General features: G+C 34.9%; 1 protein-coding gene across 5 annotated transcripts in view; it reads left to right on the forward strand.

The window, feature by feature from the left end:
- ATL2 (atlastin GTPase 2) overlaps positions 1–11,329 on the forward strand; it is a 51,283-nt gene extending 39,954 nt beyond the window's left edge. For 4 of the 5 annotated variants that reach the window (XM_072937894.1, XM_072937895.1, XM_015248948.3 and 1 more), the window contains 7 exons: positions 1,333–1,425; positions 3,626–3,764; positions 4,575–4,702; positions 5,805–5,861; positions 6,799–6,870; positions 7,516–7,947; positions 10,102–11,329. In XM_072937894.1, the coding sequence (XP_072793995.1) occupies positions 1,333–1,425; positions 3,626–3,764; positions 4,575–4,702; positions 5,805–5,861; positions 6,799–6,870; positions 7,516–7,947; positions 10,102–10,221 (1,041 nt within the window). In that variant the 3' untranslated portion in view covers positions 10,222–11,329. Of the gene's footprint in view, positions 1–1,332; positions 1,426–3,625; positions 3,765–4,574; positions 4,703–5,804; positions 5,862–6,798; positions 6,871–7,515; positions 7,948–9,499; positions 9,515–9,612 lie in introns of all 5 variants that reach the window. The other variant, XM_072937897.1, reaches the window with a different exon arrangement.
- The last annotated feature ends 894 nt before the right edge of the window (positions 11,330–12,223 follow it).

Below are 12,223 nucleotides of genomic sequence, written 5' to 3' on the forward strand. Positions count from 1 at the left end.
CATTTTGAGCAACACATTCAGCAGAATTGAAATTAATTTATGATAATGTCACCACCAACTTATCAGTGGCAGGTAACAGGATAGGAAATAGAACAAATGAATATAGGTTGATTCTTAACACTTTTCTTAGATTAAGAGGTTAATAACATTTCTCTTAACTAGACGTTAATTCTAAAACTTGAGATAGTCATGCAGATTTCTTTTATATGTGATAAACTACTACAGAATATTATTGGTTTTGTGTGTGTGTATGTGTAGTGCAAGTTGAGGTTAGACTTGTTATTCTTTATTTTTGTTTCAAATAGAAAAGTTTGAGAATTTATTGTATCTCTTCCCCCTCCTCCACTTCCTGTAGCCCCATGTGTTTTTTTATTCCTTTTAAATACTAAGTATAGAATATTAAGTTAAAAATTAACCTGGGTGGAATTATTTGAGAAGCATGTGCTCTGATTGCTTCTGTGGAGTCAAAGCTGATTTCAGGTAGTTTCTTTTTTGAAGTAAGTATAGTTTATAAGTTGACATAGTACTATCTAGTTAGATATATTGTAGTAGGTGAGAATGACTACCCTGTTTGTTCGTTAGTTTATGAAGTCCTTTCTGTGTGTCGGCATCACTCATGATTCTTAGTAGGTCTTGTCTGGCTCAGGTGATCACTTTTATGAAATATTTGGGCAGGTTATGGGATCATTTTGTGTATGTGGATGAAATATACTCTATTTGGCCTATACCAGTTTTTGTGAATTGGGGTAATTTTGCCACCTAGAGGACATTTGCCAATGTCTGGAGACATTTTTGGTTGTCACAGTTTGGGGGAGGACGTTTAATGCCACTGGTATCTAGTTTAGAGACCAGACATGCTGTTTAGCATCTTACAGTGCATGGGCCAGCCTTGCACAGCTAAGAATTATGTGACCCAAGATGTCGATAGTGCTAAGGCTGAGAAACCTAAGCATGTATGAATAAAACATTCTATGAAAGGAATTAGTTGGCCTAGAATTAGGTTAGATGGTCTTCTAGTTACACAATCTTGACTTAAAATTGTGACCTGTATGTTCTGATATGGTTTTCGTTTTCTAAAATCCTGTGTTACTGCATGTGGTGATTTTTTTATACACGTGAAGTTTTCAAATGGAGGTAATTGCTTGGAATAGAAACTGGGAGTGTTGTTGACTTATGTAGGCTCTTGATGTAACAATGAGTAGTATTAAACCATTTGGTTAACTTTGATAAGGAATGTTTTGGGGAGTAAAGGAGGCTTTAGTTATTAAAATAGTGATTTTTTGTAAATTTTTATAAGAAATGGTTTCTCTCTTTTTTCTCTTCTGTCTGTAGACATTAATGTTTTTGATTCGAGATTGGAGTTATCCTTATGAACATTCATACGGTTTGGAAGGTGGAAAACAATTCCTTGAAAAAAGATTACAGGTAAGCCCCCCTTTCTTAGAGAGGACAGCATAAGCACCAAACCAGGTAAAGGAGTGAGCCGCCTGGACTGCTGCTTAGACTACCAAAATCTTAAGTGTCATTGGAACAAGTTGAGTATCCCAAGTTAGCCCAGATAACTCCATACATAATTGATGAGAAGTAAACGTGGTAGCACTCTTGCCAAAGTGGACAACAGAAATACCCTTGAATAGAAATAAAGGAACACGTATTTCTCTCCTTAGCCAGTTGCCCCACCAGCAAATCAATATTCAGAGGATTAAAGTTTGAAGGAGACTAACTTTTTAATGTATTTAGATTGCATGCATGTCTCTTTCTGGCCCAGCTGAGCTTCTGAACACTTGGGACAGGCTGGAAAATCTAATGTGAATGCATTGAACACAGATGATGTGAGGCCCTCTTTCCAAGGAATACTGTCTCATAGAGTGGCAGCATATAGAGCTAGAAAAGGGATCTTAAACATTAGTGTACACACACACACACACACACTCACACACACACCCCAAAACTGGGACCCAGAAAAGTGACTTACCTTTGGTCACTTAACTAATTATGGATAACTGAGAATAGGACCCAAACATCCGGACTCCAGGCCTGACTCATGCAATATACCACACCAAGGCATTCCTAGAAAATGACCTTACCAGCATGATCCTTTATTCCTAAAGATATCCTCCCATGGAAGTACTTGGGAAACCCTCAGGTCAGATACTGCACGTCTATTTACATCACAAAAGATACATAAACATCCCTTTATTCATAAGCAGGAGGTTTCTCTCTTTTGGTTAATAAAATTTTGTTTGCCTGTGGAAAGATGCATTAAGTTTCTCAACCACATTCAAAGGCTCTGGGTACGATATAACTTTCTTAATCCTAAAATGAGAGTAAAACCAACTTCTCGGGAATGGATATAGCTCAGTGGTAGAGCACGTGCTTAGCATGCTGGAGGTCCTGGGTTCAATCCCTAGTACCTCCAGTAAAAAGAAAATAAATAAAACCAACTTCTTCTTGGATTGTTTAAGGCATTTCCAGACTCTGCTGTGAGAGATAATTTCATTCATCAGTATTTTCTCTAATTTGTTCTGAAGAAATGAGCACAAAGCACATCAGGCATACTAAGTAGAGTGAGAATTATGTATTTCAAAGACAAGAAGATTTTTTAACATCTTACTGAAGTGATACAGAAAGTGCTCAAATCAGAAATCAGAAATGCTCAGTTTGATGAATTTGTACAGATTGAACACAGCCATGTAACCACCCAGAAGCACCTGCCTCTGTCCACTAACCACCCCCCCCAACACTCTACTGCTATTTTGACCTCTAACAGGCTTTGTTTTTGGAGTTTTTATGTAAAGAATCACATACAGTATGTATTCTGAGATTAATCTGTTTTGTTGCATGTAGTTCTCTTTAGTCTCATTGCTATGCAGCATTCCATTATATGAATAGGCAACAGTTTTTTCATTTTGCTCTTGATGGACATTTAGGTAGTTTCCAAGTTTTGTTGATTATGAATCGTAAATGTGTTTTTAGAATGGTTTTGAGAAGAGTTTGGGAGAATATGTGAGTTACATTGGGATAACTAGTTGTTAAAAATCTAAGTTTAGGATTTTCTTTCAGTAAATACATTGCAGTCTCTTATGAAAAACACTGATAACTGACATAGGTCATAAATAATCATTTGGAGTGAGTGCTGAATCCTAACAGATTTTTAAGATTCTTTGCACTGCACTGGAGCCTTTCAGCATAGCTGTTATTTTGTTCAATGGCTGACCTTTTTATTTGTAGGCAAATTAGTACTTTGTTTTTCTCTTTGCCATTATAAGTACTATAAAGGCAAATTTTCACTTTATTTACTGGTTTATAAATTATAGTCACACCTTGTTGTTCTGGTGTTAGATATTATGATTGATTATTATTTGTATTTTTTAATATCCTTGGCAGCTCACATGGGAAAAAACATCTTTTCTGATTTAAGACTGAGTGAGGTCTTACAAAATAGTCAGAAATGGTCTTTAGTAAAATTCCATATTGTCAAAAATCACCCAGATGAGTAGCATCTACCCACTCAGATGAGTAGCATCTGAGTTAGTGTGCATGCATGTGAGTGTGTGTGTGTGTTTTTTAAAAAAAATTTTTTTTCTCTTGTTTGCACCATAACCCTGTCTCCTTCTGTCCCCAGGTAAAACAAAATCAACATGAAGAGCTACAGAATGTAAGGAAGCACATTCACAATTGTTTCTCAAATCTTGGTTGCTTCCTTTTGCCACATCCTGGTCTTAAAGTTGCAACTAATCCTAGTTTTGATGGGAGATTGAAAGGTGGGAGTTCCCATTCTTGCTAAAATCAGAACTTAATTTTTAGAGGCTGAAAGTTAAAAAAATTCTTGGTTCCTTAAATTTTCTCTCCTACTTTAGGAGAGCATTCTGATGCATTGTTAATTACATGACTTTAATGCTCTGTGTAGTCTTTCTAGCTTCCCACTGGTTTGTTGGAAACACCTAGCAGATTGATTAACATATTTTATAATGTGGTCTTTTGCCCAGCACTGATGTCCTAAAAATGCTGAAAGCTGAGAACCTTTCAGTATTTCATCTGATTGCAGTCTGCTAAAAAAGCTTTACCAATATATTGATGTGATTAGATTTAAATCTGTTTAGGGGGTGATAGTATAATTTTTTGTGTACGTTTTAGGATTATTTTGAGCATGATGGCAAAAGGCTTGAGGATTGACAAAACTTAACAGTATGGCTAGGGAAACAAAATTTAGTATTAAAATTTGATACACTTTCATGAATTGCTTGCCATTTGACAAGGATAGTTTAGTTAATACTTAATGTGGAATTTGTTTTGGTAGTCCACAGTTTGTTTTATTTATTATTTGAGCTGAAAGAGTTATTGGGAGATGAAGGAAATAGGGTAGTGGAGTAGAGGGAATTACATTTTTTCCTAGGAGACGTTACAGTGTGACAGTGTTTGGATGAGTTTTTAAAAATGAATCTGCACTTAGGTAATAAGATATTGTACTCTTATTTCATGAAACAGAATTTTATTAACTCTTACCACTGGGGACTTCTTTTTGTTTTTGTGTGTTTTTTGACTAACGTGTTGACTAATTTCATGTCCACTAGATATTGATGAAGATTTTAAGCGAGAGCTTCGAAATCTGGTTCCATTGCTACTTGCCCCGGAAAATTTGGTAGAAAAAGAGATAAGTGGATCTAAAGTCACTTGTAGAGATCTTGTAGAATACTTTAAGGTAGGAAAACTCTTACATTAAATGACTTTGTCTAAGTTAGAAAAATAGCTAACTTAAAACTCTTCTGTATGTATAAGAAATTTCTTACCTTTATTTTAAAGCAGAAAATTAAAATTTGTAATTTATTTTTCTGCCTTGAATTGGGTGTATCAATACTTAAGGATATTTAAAATTGTAGCCAACAACTTCTATCTTCCAGGCAGTGATTTTGTTTATAGTCAGTCCTTTTTCTCCAGCTCTGATAGGGAGAGAAGGACCATTCATCATGTTATTGTGATACCACTTTATCATTTGAGAGTGGTAAGAGGTACTGGGAGCGTAAATCTACATCTTGAGTTTTCACAAAAGCTTTCTCTCAGAGTTCTGAGGACTTGATAAGAACAGCCAAAAGCATCAAAACTGGTTTTTGAGCTCAAGTAAATTAGTCACATTTTTTTTTCTCTGCTCTTCTCTAGTCTGTATAGCTTGCTTGCCAGAGAGCTGTATTTGTTCATCGTAGTTGTAAATAGGTGAAAGAGAAAATACAGTTAACTAAGAGTATATTTTTTTGTTATTTATGGACACTTAATGATCACCTTCATACTATTTTTGTTTAGTTATGAATTAATTTAGAGTCAGTAGAAAGTTCAGATGAAAGATTCCCATGTAGACTTACTTAAAAACTCCCATCTTTCCTTCTTACTGTTAAACCACAAAGTGGGTAATTTTTTTTGAACTGAAATATACTTTAAGCTGGTCAATGTAAAATACTGAGTTAAAATGTTCTTACATATTTATTTGAAACGTTGGCAGTAGGGGAGAATTATGGATTTCTTTTTATAAAGTGGATGGCATTTTGTATATAACTTAATTATGAGATATAACTTTCCTGCAAAGTTGGAATTATATTTAGAGACATTTCTCTCTGCTATTGTTTAGCAACATGCATTTAACAATATTGAGAATAGGTTAACTTTGCTGGAATGAGAGTGTATGATTTTTAAAGCCTAGACTTTGCTTTTAATATTGTGACTCATTTTTCTACTTAATGGTTTTTCTTTCTTTGGGGATGTGGAGCCAGATTACATAACCTACCAATATAATGAGTCTTCTGTATTTTTAGGCTTACATTAAAATTTACCAAGGAGAGGAACTTCCACATCCAAAATCTATGCTTCAGGTAGTGTGTGCGTCGTATATACATTTATTTATGAAGGAGAAAAAGTCTTTGCTTTAGAGATAAATGCTGGAAATGGAGTGGTGCTTCTTTGCATGCAAATGTATTTTAGATACTTAAGGCAGTACATGTCATGGGTCCTGAGGTTTTTATATGAGTTTTTGTAACTACCGATAGCAGGCCTTACACACACAGGCCCCAAGAAATGAGGGCCCTCTGTACCTTCTCTTCAGTTGCTCAAAACGTGTAGGTAAATTCCCGTTTCAGAAGATAGCTTCATATGGGCCTTGCTGAACCAAGCTGCTTCTGTCTCGGAGTCTTTGACAATGAATGTTGTTTGAGATAAGGCTTATTTGCTCTCGATGTTAATGACTGAGAGCTCCTTCTAGTAAATGTAGATTTTTTTTTCTTTTTTAAAAAAGGTATTCTTTGGGGACAATGTTATTTTACCCTAATTCATTTTGTAAAGATTTGCCACTTTGAGTAATTTCTCAGTTTTACAGTGGATTAAACGGTGTTGTTGTTTTTTCCCCCCATAAAATTGTGGATTTAAAAGTATATCCTGTGTAATACTGATTATGAGAAAGAGAACCTTAAGAATAATTCTTGATTCTTTTTATCTGGAGACTTAGCACATTTTAGGGTTGTAGCTGTTTAGTTCTGTATAACTTCCTGGGCATATGTGGTATTTGCTGCAAACCCATTTTAACAAACCCAAGCACAAGAAAATTAAGCAGGTAGTCCTATTACAAGCAATTATTACATCCTTCATACTAGTATTTCCTTCACTAGAAAGGAAAACTGGAAGTTGGTAATATTTTCTCTGATTCATTTTTAGACTTTTGTTCATTATACATAATTCGTTGTATTTATTAGAATTTCTAGTCCTCAGGCTTTTTTTTTTTTTGCATAAAATTGGCACTTTTTTTTTATTTCTTAGGCAACAGCGGAAGCTAATAATCTTGCTGCAGTAGCAGGAGCAAGAGAGATCTATTGCAAAAGTATGGAGCAGGTTTGTAACTAAATTCTAAATTTGACACTAGAGTGAGATAGAAGAAGACTTTTATATTTAAAATAAGTGAACCAATTTGTGCTCCTTATGCATTGTCATTTTACATAATTCCTTAATTTCCCTTTATCATCTCTGCTGGAAATAAACTAAGAAAATTATTCACATGGTTAAAGTGCAGGATACAGGTAGTGAATGATTTTCTGACTCATGATTCAGAGTGCTGTTATTAGTAGCTTCTGATGTCAGTAACATTAGCTTTAGGTTCATAGCAATTTCTGTGCTAAGCTTGCTAACTCAAACACTGAAGTCCTTTTTTATGTGTTATCGTTTACCCACTCTCTTGCCAGCAGTCTTTTGTACTCTTGGTGTATTGATGGGTCAAATGAAGTGAGATACAGATTGCAGTGTAATTTTTTGGTCTTTATTGGTATATAACTAATTTGGAAAATTTATTTTTCCTGAGTCAGTTAAACATGTAAGAAATAAGTAGGTTATGATAATGTGTGAAGTATTATGAACAAATTTAAAACTGAATCATGTAGGTGGTTTGATTTGTTTGAGACTAAAAACTATGAGCAGGAAACTTCTTCCAGTGGGAATTATTTCCAGCATGTAATTTGTCCTACTGTAATCCTGTCTGTACAGGTATGTGGTGGGGACAAGCCTTACATTGCACCTTCAGATCTGGAGCGAAAACACCTGGATCTCAAGGATGTGGCGATTAAACAGTTTCGTTCTGTGAAAAAAATGGGTGGAGATGAATTCTGCCGTCGTTACCAGGACCAGCTTGAGGCTGAAATTGAAGAAACCTATGCAAATTTTATAAAGCACAATGATGGCAAAAATATCTTCTATGCTGCTCGTACCCCTGCTACGCTGTTTGCAGTCATGTTTGCTATGTATATAATCTCAGGACTGACTGGCTTCGTTGGCCTAAACTCTATAGCCGTCTTGTGTAACCTTGTCATGGGATTAGCACTGACATCTCTTTGTACTTGGGCATATGTTAAATACTCTGGGGAGTTCAGAGAAATTGGAACAATGATTGATCAGATTGCTGAAACACTATGGGAACAGGTTGGTATCTGTCTTGTGATTTTTCAGTGACTAGTCTCATCCCTGTGACTCTGCACCCCTCCCCGGTCTCCCATCTCCACTCCCTAGTATTTGCGCACCTACTTTTCCTTCATATGGGGAATGTCAAAAGGCTGTTTTCTATTTTGTTTAGATATATAATCTTTGAAAGTATGAACTGAAGAGGTTTTTTTTTTTCCCTTAAAGTCATAATTACTGTGTGCTATGGTCGACTTAAATCTGTAATACCCTTTGGATAGATTCTTAGTCATAGGCCTGATTATACCAGACAAATGGTCAGGGCTAGAGTCTTTAAGGATTTTTTTTTTTTTGAGAAAAGAAAATATAATTAGTGCAAGAGTTACAAAGGTAAGGAAAGAAGTTTGGAAGTGCACTTCTTTTGCTTTAGGAAAGCTTTCCTAAAGCAAAAGAAGTTTCTTACTAATATTGGCAAGAAACAATGCATCCTTATATTCCAGGAAAAATACTGGATGGTATTCAGGTCTTCATTGCCTGCCTTGAAGATAGCGGTGATTTACTGATGTACACAAGGAACGACCTTACAGGGATTTCTTACATCAAAGAAACTTTGTTAGACCTCTGTACTATGGAAATGCTAATGAACAAAGCAAAGTACCACAGGGAACCAGCTTCTCTTAATCATAATTTGTTGCCTCAACCAGAGTTCATATCATGATTTTTTATGTCAAACCAGATTTCAGAGTTGGGCCTGACAAGTATCTACTAAGGAAAGCCTTGTTGTATATCAGCCAACTGTTGTCTGGAATTGCCTGTGTTGAGAAAATTCCATTTAAGGATATTGTCATTAAAATGATCGTCATGAAATATTTGATCATCATGTCAAGAACCAGAATGAAAGCTACAGTTATTACTAATGAGCAGTATTAAAGGGGTTTTCAGATACCATTTCTGGGCCAGTGAAGTATTAGGCTTATTTGAAGATCTAGGATATGTAGGTCCAGGTTGGTTTTGGCTTCAAATTCCAAGACTGAAGAAGTAAACCATTTTTTGAAGAAAGTTGATTGGATATTGACTTTTCTTATAATAATGTCATTACTATTTTATACAGTGACCCACTACATTTGGATTTTATGTTTGTTCTTTAGAGAAATGCTCCATTTATTCAAATCTGATTTAGAAGCTTGTGTTTGGATATTTGTTAAATTTAAATTTTTATATCTTTAAAAAATACCATTCTTCATATTCTTTTGATACCTTCTGATAGAACATGGATTAAAAGTTATCACAGCCTCACTTTAAAAAAATATTATCTACTTTAAAATTTTGGACCATTACTAATTTTCTGCAACACGAATTTCAGTAATTGTACAGTGTCTTCCAGTCTTCTCCTGCACAGCACTGATTCTAGGATTGTAGAGGTGCCACTATTACAAAACAGTTAAATGGAAGAATCTAAAGTATGTAAAATTATTTTCAGTATAGCTGAGGTAAGATGATAAGTAGTCAGAAGATCCGTGTTGTGTCAACAAACCTTGTCTAAATTTTTCTGCATTTCTCTTTTCTTTTGCTTCAGAGGAGTCCCAGGAAGGTGAGAAAACTAGAAAAGTCTCAAATTGTTGTAGTCTTAAACTCTTTAACTTCAGGGCACTCTGAGTCATTCTCCTAACGAATCACTCCATGTTTTAGGTGTTTTCCAAACTGTTTGAAGTTACTAGACGTCGAATGGTTCATCGTGCTCTTTCATCAGCACAGCGACAGAGACTGTCATCCAACAATAACAAGAAGAAAAATTAGACAGTATTTTTAACTTTTTTCTCTATCTGAAGTGTTCACACTTACACATGTAGGACACTAAGCAGGACCGTCTGGGCCGGTCTGCATACATGCTGTGTACATACCAGATTTGATGCTGCACATAGGGTATGGAATTGCACATCCATCTCATAGGAATTGTAAATGGTTTGACTAGGAGGAAAGTCATTTTTGTTGCATTATAAAATGTCTAACTGCATTATTTGTAGCGTCATAACTTTTTTTGGGAGAAGCATCTTTTTATTTCCCACATTCCTGGTTATTTTCTTCATTGTTTTGAATTGAATTTTTATATCTATTTTTATATGTAACTCTTTTTTTACCTCATGTTTTTATTTGTTTTGCACATTTCTCATACCACAGGTATTGAAGCCCCTGGGTGATAATTTGATGGAGGAAAACATAAGGCAGTCTGTAACAAACTCTATCAAAGCAGGCCTGACTGACCAGGTGTCTCATCATGCCAGATTAAAGACAGACTGACAGTTCATCTCCTCATGGACTCCACTCTCCCTCTTTTTCATGCTTGCTGTACAATGAGAACTCAAATAAAAATAAACCAAAGTTTACAATCAACTGTAGAAGTAGTTTAGTATAACTGGCTTCACAGATGGCTGCCACAGAGTGTGAAATTGTTTGTTGGTTTTAAGCATTCTGTTCATGGCTCCTAAGACATGACGATTGGCTGAGGAGCATAAGTTTATCATGCACAACTTGTGCCATGTTTAATTCTTTTTTTTTTTTCCTTTTTACTTAATCTAATGTTGGTGAAATTTGTCTTATGTAAAAGGATATTTCAGGGAAATATTTTAAGAAATCTATTTAGAGTCTCTTTAACACAGTGTCCCATTGAAATTTTTAATTGTTAGAGAAATTATGAATCACTGTATCAAGAATCAGATTGGAATGACAATGAAGCCTTTATTGAGCCACGACATTAAAAGTATATATTTGCTTTACTGCCTTTAATACCAGTATTACATAAATGCATGTGTCAGAAACTTCACAGAAATTACATGACAACTCTTGTAGCTAAGAAAGTGATTCTGAGGTGTACATTTGTCTTGCCTTTTTAAATTTATAAACCTGCCCTAAAAGGAGATGCATATCTGGGAAACTGAACTGTCTTTATGCAGTTTAGCCTTCATGTACATAAAATACGCCATTAATTTTATTGGGGGAGAAATTCCATCCAAAAATGTTGCCTACAGCTATGAGTTAAGAGTGTCTGTACAGTGTGTAGCTTTTATTTTCTAAAATCACAGATAGGGCATGTATATGAATTATAAATATATAAATACAATTTTGTATTAAAAGTTTTGTAGTTTATGGCAAAATCTGGTTCTGTGGTAGGCTAATGAGTACAGTCCCTGTGAAGGAATGTTTGTGGCTCATGTCAGTGTGTGAATGCATAGACAATTTGAAGTTTTTGATATATTTGTGATATTTATCTTCCTTGAGCACTGCAATCTCACCCCCCAAGGGAATTCAATGGGAATGTTTATCGTGACTTTGTCCTCTGTTGCATTTTAAAGTTATTTCCTGTAATTTATTTTCAGTACATAATTAAAAATTTGTTGTATATATAAAATGGAACTTGTGATTCTTTTTTAAGGAATTCTTCGAATATGTGTTCTATTACCCCTATACCATATTTGTTTATATTGAAAAGAACATGAGCGGGAAACACCCAAGTGAGAGCTCTGAGGTATCGTACCTGGAAGCTAAGCTGGTAAAAAGTTACTTTCTGTGTCTGCTTCTGTTAGGAAAACTTGTGGTTAGCCTGAGGGGTTTACTAATTTCTTTCATCTGTCTTTTTTTTTTTTTTTGGTGGTATATGTAAGCCTCACATTTTGCAGTACTTTTGCAGCCTTCTCTATGAACACCTATTCAAGCGCCTCGTTTGGTCGTTAAGTGAAAAGAATTGAGATGTTGATTTGCATGCCCGAAAGTTCTAAATTTACTTTGGTTGATCTCTCTTCTCCCTCCTCATTTCAAATCCTGTTTTTATATGGGCTGTATTTGTTAATCCATCTGTATTAAACTACTACCAACTCATCTGTTCTTAAACAGAATCCACCTGAAAAGTGTCTCTATTTCTTCTGTCACTTTGTTTTATGAGTGCTGTGGACTGTTTTTATGAATGAAAAAATAAAAAGTTTGTTGTGTAATAGCAGTTCTTCTGAAATTAAAGACACATAGCTTACTTTTTTTTTTTAACAAAAGAGTTGTGAAATCTAGACCATTGGATTTCTCAGTATTTCTTGTTGGAAAGAGTGTTTTTCCCAAAAGAAGATACAGTTCTATAAAGGATTTCAAGACAGTACTTTGATTTCAGCTGGAAGACTCTGAAATTGTTAAGAAAGAAGCAATAAAAGGGATTAAAAACAAACTCAAAACTGTTGGCTGAAATAACTTTGGTGTTAGTATATTTTCTGTGGTAAATTTTTTTTGTACTCTGTATAATAAGGTAGGTTTTTAAAAA

The sequence above is a fragment of the Vicugna pacos genome, chromosome 15, assembly GCF_048564905.1.
Source record: "Vicugna pacos chromosome 15, VicPac4, whole genome shotgun sequence".
NCBI lineage: Eukaryota > Metazoa > Chordata > Mammalia > Artiodactyla > Camelidae > Vicugna > Vicugna pacos.